This window comes from Sceloporus occidentalis, unplaced genomic scaffold (genome assembly GCF_023333645.1).
Source record: "Sceloporus occidentalis isolate IW3139 unplaced genomic scaffold, rSceOcc1.0.p SCAF_3, whole genome shotgun sequence".
NCBI lineage: Eukaryota > Metazoa > Chordata > Lepidosauria > Squamata > Phrynosomatidae > Sceloporus > Sceloporus occidentalis.
The window spans coordinates 106,936,778-106,951,816 of record NW_028316983.1 but is presented as its reverse complement, the minus strand read 5'-3'; the positions used below and the strand labels follow the sequence as shown (position 1 = coordinate 106,951,816).

General features: G+C 36.4%; 1 protein-coding gene across 1 annotated transcript in view; it reads left to right on the top strand.

Moving 5' to 3' along the window:
• Positions 1–15,039, top strand: part of CFH (complement factor H) — a 164,734-nt gene that overhangs the window by 19,818 nt on the left and 129,877 nt on the right. Inside the window, exons 3-8 of the mRNA XM_089518312.1 lie at positions 93–198; positions 4,500–4,576; positions 8,564–8,758; positions 9,247–9,417; positions 11,150–11,314; positions 13,796–13,987. Of these exons, the coding sequence (XP_089374438.1) occupies positions 93–198; positions 4,500–4,576; positions 8,564–8,758; positions 9,247–9,417; positions 11,150–11,314; positions 13,796–13,987 (906 nt within the window). The remainder of the gene's footprint in view (positions 1–92; positions 199–4,499; positions 4,577–8,563; positions 8,759–9,246; positions 9,418–11,149; positions 11,315–13,795; positions 13,988–15,039) is intronic.

Here is a 15,039-nt window from a genome sequence, read left to right as displayed (position 1 = left end):
TCTTATGCTCCTCACAACCTCTTGCTTGGCTCCAAAATGCCTCATTTTCTAACAGTCCGTTTTATATTATATGTTACATTTTTAACTTACAGGAAAACCTTGTGGAAATCCTGGAGATCTGCAGTATGGCTCTTTTGAACTTGTTGAAGGAGAAGATTTTTCCTTTGGTGCTCGAGTTGTGTATCAATGTGATGAAGGGTAAATCTCCCCCCTTTTGTTTTTTAATGTTTACCTCTTATGTTGAAAGAGTTCCATAATGGAAATCTAGTACATCATAACATATATAAATAATTGGCTGTGTTAAAACCCTTGTGATGCAATGTCAGAATATTGTAACCAAGGACATTATCAGGGCAGAATTTTGGCTTCAGTAGTAAAAGAAAAAGAAAAAAGATTTATTCAAGGACTAATAAAATGACAGTTAAGGACAGAAAAATTGACAGTAATAGAGCAGGAATCGTGAAGAAAACTGTTCAGTGACTTGTTGACAAATATAAAGAGAACTATTATAATAACAAATGCAAAGAAACAGAACAGGTCAACAATAAAGGTAGAACAACAGTCTATTTTCACAAGGAAATCAAGAGGAAATTTAAACAGAGAAGGGGAATGAACAATTGGGAACATACATGGTCTGAACAAAATGGGGAAAAAATTATGGAAACAATATATTGGGGGAAAAACTATACACGAAATATTAAAGAATAGTAGATTCCTTCAAAGCAGGACCTTCTGGCAAGCTACATACAATTTTAGAAAGTTGGAATAACGATGCAGTTGTTTTAACCCATAGAGACATAATCCACCCACATTCTAACAAAAATCTTACAACAAATATGAAAATAACAGTAATGGCCCACAAAGTGAAAATGCTCAATATACAATTCAATTCTGAGAAAGGGACACTGGGTAAGTTTCTCAAGTGTAAAGCTATACCACCAAATACCAAAGACTGAATTATCCATGAAATTGTATTTCTAATGTCTGGAGGTGGTTGTGAAATCTGGAATGTGAAAAAAGCTGACAGGGGGAGGATCAACTAATTTGAAGTGTGCTTCTTGAGGACTGTTGCTGTGCATAGACTGTCAGTAACACAAACAAATGGGTTTGTCATCAGTAATGGAGTGGATGAGGGCAAACAAAGTGAAACTTAATCCAGACAAGACAGAGCTCCTCCTGGTCAGTCAGAAGGCAGATCAGGGAATAGGGATTCAGTAAGCGTTAGATGGGGTTACACTTTGCCTGAAAATGCAGGTTCGCAGTTTGGGGGGAATCCTGGACTCAGATTTGAATGTGGAGGCCCAGGTTTCTGCAGTGACCAGGAGTGCTTTTGCACATTTAAAGCGTGTGTACCTTGAGACATCAGACCTAGTTTCTGTGGTACAGGCCTTGGTTACATTTTGACTATGATAATGCACTCTATTTGGGGCTGTCTTTGAAGATGTGAAGGTTCTCTATGGTCCCACTCCACTATTCTGAGCTGGATGGGATTCCTTGAGACCACAATAACAACAACAACAACAACATGCTGCCATGACCCAATGATTTAACTTGTCACACCCCAGCAATGCATTGGGACATTGCTGGGGCCTTCTACTGGTAACCTGCAGTGAGAATAGACACTAGCCAAGCTAAGGCCATTAAAAGGAATGAGGAAGCAGAGTACTGAAGAAAAAGATTTACTATGAAGTAAAGAACATTAAAGAGTAAGACATGGAGGAAAACTGGTCCTCCAGGCACAAACTTTAAAGATGAGTTACAAAGTAATAATCATTTCAGCCAAACATAGCCAAATCTGAATTTCTGACGAAGAAAAAGGGCTAAAAGCTAAGACCTTTAAGGTCACCGCACGGGCCCTTTAGAATGTCCGGCATGGAATGAAAGGGGGTGGGCAAGGAGCGGGACGGGCAAAGTCCACACACTGGAACGCTGCTGGATGTGCCCGTTCCATTCTAAATCCTTCCCCCAGAGGCCGATTTTCAGGAACGCTTCTGAACAGTTCCTGAAAATTGACCTCTGGGGGATGTTTTTGGAATGGAATAGGCACTTCTGGCAGTGCTGGCGGCGTTCCAGCGTGTGGTAATACGCGTCCTTTGCCTGTTCCCACCCGCTTTCGTTCCATGCCAGGCCCGTCCGACAGGCTAAGACCTTCCTGCTCAGACAGGCATTTAAAACAAGAAGTTTTTAAAAAATGGGCCAGGGTGTTGTATTATTTTAAAGTGTTTGATACACTTTTATCTTTTAAACTGTATTTTATTCTTTTAACATGCAATCTTTTTTAATATTGTAACAGCTTTATTTTAATGTATCACTTTTGTATGTTTTTACTTGTACTTTTTTAATATTATAAGCCACTCTGAGCCCCAATTTTAGGAAAAGAGCAGGATATAACAATAACAATAACTCACAGAGATTATTTTGTTTTGTATTTATTTATGCCAGACTTCTCTCCAAATATGGGCCTCAGGGTGGCTTACAAGCGAAAAAGAAACACAAGTAAAAATATGTAGCTAAAAACATACCAGAAGTTCTGTTTCAAATAGTTTAAAACTGTCTATAGAATTAAACCAGTTAAAATATATGTTTAAAAGCAAAGGATAAAAGTGGTTCAGCAGACTAAGAAAAGCCTTTGGCCTGTTACAGACTGCCAAAATAAAGCTGCTTCGGGTCTCTTTAGAGGTATGCTATTTAAATGATGCATGCATCCCAAGAATCCGGAAGCTGCACCAAAAGCTGCACTCCGGTGCTTAGGAATTGAGTGTGGCTTTGGTGCGACCTCCGGACTTTTAGGACCCATGCATCATTTAAATAGCATACCTCCAAAGAGACCCGAAGCAGCTTTATTTTGGCAGTCTGTAACAGGCCCTTATCTTGTAAAATAGTCCTTAAAATCTCTTGGAAGAAAGGGATATGGTCTGATGGAAGGAGGAAAAAAACCTCAGGCAGAGAGGCAGCCCAGACTCTTTGGAAGACAGTTCTAAAGCCTGGGAACAAGGAAAGAGCCAGTCTGACAATTCAAAGGCAATTCCAGAATGTGGGAGTAGCCACCACGAAATCGCTGTCTTGTGAGGATGACAGGATTGAGAGAATTACTTTGCCTGAAGATCTCAGAGTGTGGGCAGACTCATAGGGGAAGAGACACATTCTTTCATATAACCTCAGGCCATATAGGGTTTTATAGTCCATAACCACCATTTTAAATTGTTCTCAGAAAAAGCTGGCAGACAGTGGAGGTGTTCCAACAAAGAAGCCATGTGCCACCTGTAACCAGCTGCAATTAACAATCAATCTGCTGAAGTTTCTGAACATTCTTCAATGGCAGCCTAAAGTAGACAGTACTGCAATAATCCAAATGGAATGTAACTAGGGCATTGCTGTATCAGCTGTCTCTAGGAATCCTCATGGTTGGTGCATTACATTTCATTGTGTAAACGCAGTCTTGACCACTCCTGAATCCTGAGGATCCAGGTTCAGGACTGAATCCTGGAGTACAGCCAAACTACAAAACCATGCTGAGACTGAAGTAGGTTGAATGAACTTTACTGGGGTCAAACAAACAGGCCAAAAGAAGTGGTTTCAAGCTGCTTTGGGAGTGTGGCATTTAGATGACACATGCCCCCAGAAACTGCACTGCAGCCACTCTAAGGGATGGAAAGCTGGGCTGAAAAGCAGAAATAAACCACTATAGCCTGGAAAGTGCACACTTTCAATCCTGCATATATAATACTAGTGCTCCATTGCACCCCTAACGCTAAAGCTGCATATAGATGCTTGATGCCATGCCTTGTGGTTATGGCATGCACATGTGGGCCCACCTTGGTAGTGGATGGTGCAATCAACGGGGTCTCAATCCACTTTCTGAAGAAGCAGCTTTGGGGTGCTCTTTCCTGCCCATCTACTTCACCTCACTGTTGGGAGAACTGGGTTCCTGGGAATACATCTATGCTATGGATGTAAGTTATATAGCAGTAGCGCAGTTGTCTTACTTTACACTGTGTACTATACATTCACATTGTTTACCAGTAAACAGAAAATATGTGTCTATTAGATTCATACAGAAAGTAACACTATATCACTATCAGCATTTTCCCATTCAACTTTTTTTCTTATTGGGCTAAAATTGATTCTTCTTAAATCAGAGTTAAGATATAATCAGGATAAATCTGCAACTCAGTTTCACTTCCAAAAATCATTCATTCCAAGACTCCTAGAAGAATTCTTATTGAGTACCCTATTCCCCAATTTTTCCTTTGATTGACCAGGAGCACTTCTGCCTTGTATGGGCAAAGCCTCCATTGGTTTGCCCTCATCTAGTTCATTTTTACCATCTCTTACTTAACTCAGCTAAGATAGTCATTTTCCCAGTAAATGTAAAAGTGAATGACTTGGAATTCTGTAGGGTTGAAGTACATAGCATCTTTCATATTGTTAGACAATTAGCTTTTAGTGTGCAACTGTACTGCAATTTGAAAATGTTTGGCTTTTTAAAAAACTTTCAGTTATAAGATGCTCAGCCATACAAATTACCGAGAATGTCGGGCAGATGGATGGAGCAATGCTGTCCCCCATTGTGAAAGTAAGTGGTCTTTCTGAGATAATGACTTGTATTCAAAGTAGCACAAAACTCCTTCAGCTTACACAGAGGGTCTTGTTTGTCTTCTTTGTTCCACGGGCAACTCTGTCCCCTGTGCCCCTGAAAAATTCCTCCAAAGAGATCAAGATCCTACCAGGTAGCTTTTCAGGAATCTGGGACAGTTTGTTTTTGGGATGGTGAGGGTAACATGAATATCCCTGTTCATGAGTCTGAAAATAAGTTCTATTTCTATTTTAGCTCTGTTGAGTTTTCTCTGGGAAGTAAGCATTGGAACCTAAAAAAGGGACAAAAGTTAGGTCAAGTTATTAGAATTCATTTGGTTTTCTTAAAAATGTTTAATACTTTATTCAAATATCATTTAAAAAACAGACAAAAACCAAATGACAAGAACAAAACAAAATACATACCACAAATAAATAAACAAATATTACAAAGTTAATGAAAATTATTTCTACACAACATTCAACATCAACCCCACTCCTGTATCTTCTTATCTCTTCATAGGTACTGTTAATACAGCTTTAATTATAGTACATTGGAAATATATCATTCTCTACATTAATATTTGAACACCAAAGTTTTATCTTATCCATACTCTATAATTGATATATTATGATTAATTTGTGATTTATAATATTCAATTATTCTATAAAATTCTATATTCTACATACATTAATCTATAAGAAATAGATCTATAATCTAATCTATTTTAATCTATAATCAACTATAATAATCTATCCTTACCTGGTTTTTTCCTATATCCTATCCACTAAATTCTATTCTTCTAAAAATATTCATTTAAAATTTTCCTTTCTATTGTTTCCTTCTGATTTCTCTAATCTTTAACTATTTTAGTTCTAACAGCAATATGGGGCCCCAATTGAGTTTCCAATAATTTATCAATGGCTCCCAGTCTTTTCTAAATTTGTCCAAAGAATTTTATCTTAACAATTGGGTTAATTTATCTGATTCCATTCATTTTCCATTTAGCTGCAAATAACAGTCTAACAGCTGTCGTTATATAAAAAAATGTAAGCTTCCCATATTTGTTATTTAGGCTTTCATCTATAACTATACTTAAAAGATTCATTTTAGGATCCAGCCAACATTCCACTTTGAGAATCTTCTGCAGTTGTTTCTGAATCTTCTCACAGCAGCTTCTGGCCATAGGACATTGCCACTAGCTGTGGTAAAATGTAGCAATTTCAAAACCACATTTTCAGCAGGTGTTTGCTGCATTTTAAAACATTTTTGCTCTCCTATAAGGCATCAGATACCACTGGAATTGCATTTTATAAAAATTTTCTTTTAGATCATAACTCATTGTGAATTTCAAATTTCATGATCACATATTTTCCTATTCTTGTAATTCTATGTTTTGTCCAATATCTTTTGCCCACTCCACCATATAATGTTGAACTGTTTCATCTTCTAGTTCATACTGTAACAGTAATTTATAAAATTTGGCTACCTGATGTGAGCCCCCTGCTTTTATAATTTTTTCAAATTCTTTATCCCAGTCTCCAATCCCCTTTGCCTTATTATTCTCCATAAACCTTAACTTCAACTGTCTGTATAAAACAATTTTTTTACTTTCCTCTTCAATCAATTTTTTTTTCTGATTTCTGATTTCATTCTTATTTCTTATTTTTCCTCTTTTGTTATATCCTCATATGTTGACCATCTATTTTGGAATATCTGGGCTCTATTAAATAGGGCTTCATTTGGAGATGCTCATACTGGAATTTTTATTTCCCAATCTATTTTTAATTTTTTGTCAGATTATCAATATTTTCTTATTATATTATTATATTCAGAGTACTGAATTCTTTATTAATCTTTATTTTATCATAAAAAGGATATCTATGCCATCCATATCTCATGCCAGGCCTTTCTAATTCTAATAATCGTTTTCTTTTTAAATATACCAAATCCATAATCCAATTTAAACTACAGGAATAATAATATAATTTTAAATTTGGTAACAACATGCCACCTCTTTCAATTGTATCAAGCATCAATTTCATTTTTACCCTTGGCTTTCTTCCTGACCATAATAAATTTGAAACATCCTTATTCCACGTGCTGAAAGGGACATAATTAGTTATAATCTGCAAATTTTGAAATAAAAGCAACATCCTTCACAAAAGGTTCATTTTAATAGTTGAGATTTTCCCCATCCAGGACACATTTAATTTATTCTATCTCGCCATTTCATTTTTAAGTTTATTTATTTATCTCTTTTTCTTTTAAATGTGTGTTTTGTTTTATTCTGTTTTAGTATTATTCTGTGTTGTTCTTCTCTTTATTTTCTTGTCCTTTGTCTTTTTCTTCTTCTGTTTCATTTTCACTTTCTTCTTCTGGTTCCTTTTCCAATTCCTGATCTGATTCAAATTGTCTTGTCTTTTCTTGTCTTATCGGTGCCTCTTCCTTTTCTATTCCCCTTTCCAGTCTGGACTTTTCCTTCTGCTCTTGTCCTTTCTTCTTTTGTTGTGCTCCAAAGCATGTTATCTGTTGAAGTCCTAATCCTTCTTCTTTTTTTCTCTTTCTTTTTTCTGTATAATTTCTTTTGCTTTTTCCACTGTTTCAATATTAAATCTTTTCTGATTCCATAAGGAAGAAAGTTCTTCTATCCTTTCCCATCTGTAGCCAATTTTCTTTTTCTTTAAGAGCTGTGTTAAAATTTTGTACTTATGTCTTTCTAACATAATTGCTGGTGGCATGTCTTTGAATATTTTAATTTCATTATTTTCATTCCAGACTTCTGATTCATAGCTTTTTTGAATTATTAACTCTCTTCTTCATGTTCTTGTTAAGCATAATACTATGTCTCTGGCTATTCCTCTTTCTTTGACATAGAAAAAAATATTTGGAGTGAATTCAAATTATTTCCATTTCCATTTTACCTTGGTGTAGCCTATATATTCTGCTAATGTTTTTACTATTCTCTTGTATAAGTCCTTGTTCTTTATCTGCGGCAAACCTCTAATTTTTATACATCTTTCTCTGTATCTTAGTTTGTTTGTCAGATCCATTTTTGTTGTTCTTGTTTTTGAATTGTATCCTTAGATGTCTTCTCCAAAAGTATAGTTTGTTCTTTTCATTCTTCTACTTCTTTTTGTGTATTAAGTAAATCTGTAGATATCTTCTCCATTCTCTTCCCAAAGTTATCCAGTTCGTTTTTCAGGTCTTTTCTTATCTCTGCCCTTGGTTCTTTTATTTCTCCTCTTAATTCTTGTCTAGTTTCTTTGACTCTTCTTTCATTTCAAGTTTAATTTCTTTCATCTCTGGTCTCATTTTCCTTATTTCTTATAGAAGTAGCATATTCTGGTCTGTTATTCTTGCTGCTCCTTCCATTGAGCCTCTTCTTTGGTTTGTTACTTGAATCTGGGACTAAGTCCATCCTTTTTCCCCCTGATGCCTTCTTATTTTATAAAATTTTACTTAACACAAATTTAGATTCTGAAATCAATTGAATCAATATTAACAGCAAGCAACAATAATCAGACAATATATCTTGTACTTTTGCTGTAGTTACAATCCCTTAACTACAAAGATTTCAAAAATTCCAAATATAGTATAATTTATAATTCATGCATTCATGCTATTCCCAATAAAATCTAATCAATTTACTATTCTTTGAATTCAACTGATATATTAAGGAATAATTAGTTAAACAGACACAAAAAATTGTTTGGCTTCTATAAATTTCTTTTCTTTTTTTTTTCTTTTTTGTTGTTGTTGAATTTATATAATTTATGTAATTTCCTTTTCCCAATTACTCTTAAAAATTTTAGAGGGAGTATTATTTTAAACTATTGGGACATAGAATAAAGAGTCAAAAGTAAAGTAAAGAGAGGATAGAGTAAACTTTATATTACATTCACTGTATTCCGAAGTCATTTTTTCTTCTGTTTTTCTTTAATTCATCCTGCTAAACTGTACATTACAATGTTACTTCTTTTCCAGTAACAAAGTGTTACCCTGTAAAAGAGCCAAAAAATGGAAAGATCCTTATGACTGGAATAATGGATCTGGATCAAGATTTTCTTTATGGACACCTACTACGATTTGAATGTAATGAGAACTTCAAAATCAAGGGCTCCAATCAAATTGTTTGTACATCTGATGGAAACTGGAGTGAAGATGTACCAACATGCATCGGTTAGTGGGGTAGGCAAGGAAAGGGAAAAGGAAAGCAGCAACTCAAAGTATGAAGTTAAAAGAGCTTAGTTTCATAGCTTAATACTCCTAGTTGAATAAAAATGTCATGTTTAAAAGAAGCATTGAAGTTTATATTTATATGGATATTATTTATTTGAAATTCCATACATTTTGATAATTTTTGCCTGACTGAAGTGAGGGCTTGATGAACCTTTGAAATTACTGATTGGAAATTATTCAATTACTTCCTTTTGCTAGGCTAGGATATGGCTCATTTGTCAATTAGAAGGATAAGAAGATTTTCATCCACTATTACAGTATAGTTATGTGATTCATACTGCATTCAGAGAAGAACTTAAAACTAAAGAAATAGCAATGCAGTAATATTATCTTAAACAGTATCTCTGAGAAAACTATATTCAGATCATTTATCTTCAGATAATAAGAGAAAGTTCTACTCAAAAATGTTTGATTATATTTTGTTATAGAAATAACATGTGAAGCCGATAGTATTGCTCATGGCAGTATAAGAACTTCAAAGACCATTTACAAGAATGGTGACCGAATACAAATTGACTGTAAAGTAGGCTATAAACCTGCAGATAGAGATGAAGCAACATGCACTCGAGATGGATGGAATACAAGACTTGAATGTATAGGTCTGTATGTTTCTAACTCAAAGCGCTTCTATGGTTGCAGTTTAAACTTAGATATATTTACTTGGAATAAAATCCCACTGTATTGAGTAGGAACTTAATTCTTAATAAATGTCCACAGGATTGCAACTTTATTGTGAGTGAGGTTGAAGTAAGGCAGAGGAGGGGAAAGTGTGGCCCATGTGCCACGTGAGACTCCTGATCCCTCCCTTTGTGTGTGCCCAAAGCCCTAAACCCCTCCCAAAGCCCACAGACACCCCTCCAATTTAAGTTGTGGGGTAAAAACCCTTGAAAGGTCTTTTGCTGTAGCTTGCATCCATTGTTCCGGGTCCTAGTCTCTGGAACAACAGAGAACAAACTTGCTCCTTCCAGAACACAGTAAAACACCACCCAAATTTGTCAGTTTTCCTTTCCAAAAAATCTAAAACTCCCCAAAAGCTCAAGAAAAAAAAGGGATGCAGAAAGTTGGTTGAAAATGCAGGCAGTGCAAATTGAAAATAGGCTTCCAGTCACTTTTTGACCCATTTTCTGCGGAAAATATGACACCAGAGGCCATCAGAAGGAAATTACTGAAGTGAAAATTAGTTCTTGCTGCAGTTTGCCAGTCCTGGGTTAACGGGTTGAAAAAGATGTCTCTTACATTTGGGGAGAAATTTTAAAATGTTTATCATTTCATTTATTTGTCATATAAACCTTTATAAACACAATATTTAAGGAAAGGCACCTGCCCTTTCTCTGGCATATGGGAGTTATGAAAGCCCAAGGAGGCGATTTTTTCCTTATTACTGTCTCTCCTCCCAAAGATGTTAGGGTACAAGAACATTTTGTTTTGCTTGAAATCCTTTTGGAGAATAAAATCAAATTGCTTTAGCTTGATGTAATTTTTATTTTTAAAAAATACTAGTTTAGTGGTCTAAAGTATTTCTTCTTTTAGTCATATTTTTTTGAATATGAATATATAACTGATTGGTTTAAACATCGATGGTGATCAAATTAGGCTTCTTTAACAAGCTCCACTAATTCCTTGATTCTTTATGTCAGTGTTTTAAGAACTCTCAGTTAATTAGGATTCCATACTTTTTAAATCCTATCGAAGGTTAACTCCTCTGGGACTCTGACGATATTCTGATATTTTAATACTAGCAGCAAATCTCTCTTCTTTCATATTAAGTTGTCACCATTAAAATTGTCACATTGTATACATATGTTCTTCATATTCATATTCTTCAGAAGCTGCTCAGGGACCAAAATTTTCTTGCCTATCATATGTGGTAAGACTTTGCAATAAATATGGTGCCACATAACAGTGAGAGTTTTATAAGAAACTTCTTTGGCCTTAAGGAATTTTTAACCCAAAATTCTAAAGGGTTCAATATCTAACAGTAAACATTTGTAAACCACTTTTATGTGTGTGGAAACAATGTACAAGTATTGGTAGTTCTACAGGATGTAGCCATCTACACTTACTTTAGGGGAAGAATACAACATAGACTAGCAGTTGACTAACCCTCTTTTAGACAAAACATAGCCTGTTGTTTCAATCTGTCTTTCATTTTCATCCCTATCCACTGAATGTGTTTTATTTGCTCTGTTCCAAGCATCAGAAAATCCTGTACTTTAATTTCTCACACGAGGCATAGTGGGAATATGGTCAATAATAGGTGAGGGCCAACAGAGTAATATGCTTCAAAATTTTTGTTGACCAAGTGACAACTCTATTTATGTTCCTCCATAGAGATTGTATGTTCACCACCACAAATTCTTAATGGCAACTTTGAACCAGAGCAGTTGCAGTATGAATATCAAGAATCAATCAATATATTGTGCGAAGATGGCTACAAGAGCAGTGGTACCTCTGTGTGCACTGCACGTGGCTGGCACCCTCCTCCAACATGTATACGTAAGTAGCTTTGTTGTTTCAAAATACAGACAACTTATAATTATTGTGGTTTACTCCATAGTTCATGAATGGCCTACTTATCATTAGAAGGAAGATTTTGGAGCTCTATATATTGGAAGAAGCTGAGGGTGGGGTTGTCTCCTTGATGGAGATAATCCACTGTCAAGATGATGACTGGGATTTTTGCCCTGTGAAATGTTGTTTCCAATTATATCGCTTCATTTATATTGCAAAAGGCTTAAGAATTTTTTCAGCACCTTTGATTTGAATGCTTGCTAAAGTTTTGCGTCCTCTTAGAAAGTTCCTTCTACTGTCTCCTTTTTCTTTTATATTAAGGCCAGAGCATTACCTTGGAATAAGAAGAGAAGAAAGCATTTCTCAAGCCCTGGTGGAATGTTTTTCCATAGGAGCAACTGTCTGTGGCTGTGGTAGTTCCAGTTCCAGTACTAGGGGAAAAAATCCCACCTGTTTCCTTTCCAAGCCCCATATCCTGTTTCCGAACTTCAGAAAGGGGAAGGAGGCATGGACAGTGGCTTGTAGTATAAATGGAGGCACAGCTTATTTGTGGCAGACTATAAGTGAACTGCATTCCTCCTGATCCTGCCTAGAGTTAGCCAAACAATGGTGTTTACTTTCCCAACACCTTTATTAAGTACATGTGACATCCCTAGATGTAAAGGAAGCACTGAAATCAGGAATACCAGAGGGTAACCTCAGTTTTTAGTCTAAGAGTTTCTGGGCTTCCCATATGCAGCCTCTGCTTCCCTGTCCTCCACCCAGAACCCATGGGAATCAGAAAGGGGAAATTATAGAGACAAAGGAACAGAGGTACTGGACATTGCATTAGCCATGTAACTTTTCCACAGAGAAAGGGCAGTCTGAAGTCCCAACTATTTGCATTCATTTCCTACGTAGGAGGGCACTCGTAACAAAAATAAGGATGACAAACTTGTGTAAATTGTCTTGATCCTACTGTGGATACAGGTAATTAGTGTTTCCACACCTTTTCTCAGTGTGGGACAGACAAACTAGAATGCCTTCAGGACTGCTTTCTTCCCTGCCACTGGTGACGAAGCTCTTTGGAATATGATGGGAAGGACAAGACAGCTTGTGCAATGGACAGTTGTGAAGAGATGTAAAACACATAATTCTTGCATGTGCACATTGTTTTTGTGCATATGCTTGGACCAGTTGGAAAAGACCAAGAAACCTCTTGGGGGTGAACAACTGTGTGACACTTTGTATAAGAACTATAGGCCAAGAGGAATTCAGAAAGTAGCAAAAGTCTGATTTGCTGAATTGATTTCCCTGCTTTCTTTCATATACACATAATGGGAATTGCTGATACTGAATCTCCTCTTAAGCCTTCTTCATTCTAAATCCTAGTTCTTTGCCTCTCTGATCTTGGAAAAAAGTGGTCATTGTACAGTCTCACATTTTCTGAGATCTCTTAGCCTTCCTTATTTCAAGTGCTAGTTCATTACTCAGTCATTATGGAATGACAAAGTAAGTATTCAGTGTGAAGTTATATGACATGGAAAAGTGGAAAAGAAGGAGGCCATTGGAACAGAATTTGGGTACTGTTTCCTACCCTTTCCAAATCAGAGTAGTGGGAAAGGATGCAGTCATTTTCACTGCAGGTCAGAAGAAATCTGTTTCTTTCGAGCTTAAAAATGCAAGAAATAAGCATCCCATTTCTCTAGAGCTATGCAGAGAACACCAGTGCAAAAGATATAAAGGAGATTATTGCATGGTTCCTCAACAGCAGGATAGAAGTGGGATTGAAACTGTAATCATGGGATTTTTGCACCACATTTTGTCTAGGCAATAGGTATCCAGTAGTTAATTTGTGCTTCTGCTGCTGCTTTTAATGAATGGCAAAAATCCCATGAATAGCTGTCAATCCCACGGTTAGCTCATTATTGACGTATATGCCAAAGGTCATTCAGGTGTAATTCAGAAAGAAGAGGATTTAAATTGGTTTCACCGCACCCCTCCCCATTCCTAAAGAACAGAAGACTTCTTACTGCTGGGGAGGCAATCCATCTTGGGCACCTGAAAGGGGATTTAAAGGGCTTTCACTGCATGGACAACATACCCACACACCATTCCCATTGAAAGCAAAACTTCTTAGTGCTGAGTAGCCAACTATTTCATCCTGTGCAGTAAAAATGGAATTTAAAGGACTTTCACTGCACATATCCCACTGCCAAAGACAAGACTTTTACTGATTAATCTCAGATAGTTAATGGGTAAACCAAACGGTAGCACGATAAGATCCATAGCCAGCCTGTTATCAATTTGCAATTTCATGGTAATGTGATAAGAATTGTTGCTGTTTGGGGTGTTTAAAAATCTACAACAGCATTAGGAAAGAAGCTTTGTGCAATCATCTTGAAACACTGTGAAGGAAAGCAACAGATGATTGGAATATTCATATTTATTATGGCTTAATTTATTCCTCTATGTTCTTTTCCAAAGTTAACCTGTGTGGATATCCTCGTATACAGAATGGAGGACTATATTACGATGAGCCAGAAACACAGTTTCCAAAGAGAGTGAATGACAGGCTTTACTTCATATGTAATAGTGGTTTTCTGGCAGCAGATAAAAAGGAATGGCATACAATAACATGCACTAAAAATGGTTGGAATCCAAAACCCAAATGCTTCAGTAAGTAAATATTTTCTACTCCCTTAACAAGGATAGAAATAATCATGTCTAAACCCAACATGTGTCTTCTGTGTTGTTTCATTTTAGTTTTGTGGAAAGTTCATTTTTAAAAAGCAGTGAAACAGGGACAAGAGAAAGGGCCTTTTGTTGTGGTCACTTTCTACACTCTGTTTCAAGTTGTAAAATGCAAAGTTATTGACGTTTGCATGCAGAACTGGAGACAAGTTTTGGTAATGGGGTAAATCCCTTCAGAGAAGCAGGTTTCATTGCCAGTCCAAAATCTGCTGCTGGCACTTCTGAGTTTTATCCATCTTCTTGGAAAAGATATTCTATTATGGGCTTTACATCAATACACTGCTTTTTCTTAGGGGCATAAAGTTCTCTTGCAGTTTTGAGAAAGGAGAATGAATGAAAGGAAAGAGAAAGAGGGTTCTGCTCCTTGACTGAGATGGATAGTGGAGATTTACTGCTTAACCCAAGTCAAATGACTTGTACTAGACTGAGTAACTGCACTGTAAAATACCTGAAAAAATCAAAGGGCCATAAAACAAATGTAATGGAGAACAGTTTTAATTTTTTTAAAAAATAAATAAATAAAAAGTCTGGGGCCTTCATCTGGGCCTGGAAAGATAATGTGAGAATGGGATGATCCTTCCTAGAGGAAAGATTAAGAAAACATCATAAAAAGCAAAAATCCCAAAAAGCCACTGCAGTCACCAGTCCACATGCCATGAATCCCAGTAGTGTATCTATTGGGGCAAGGCTATTTCTTTGAAGAACAGGTTGCAGCCAATATGCCAACCAAAGCTAACCACTCTCATTAACATGGGCTTCTAAGAACATATAAGATCTGACCCTTCAGTGGGAATACAACTCTGTCCTACTGATCGGGTTGAACACCAATACATAAGGCAAAAGAATCAAAAGAAGAAGTGCTCACCAGAACCATCTTTGTCTTGTCGGAATTGATCTTCAGCCATAGAGGGTCTCTGGAGATTCACCTAACACTTAGCTTTGCAGCATTCCTTTCAACCTAGTCAAGAATGACACTG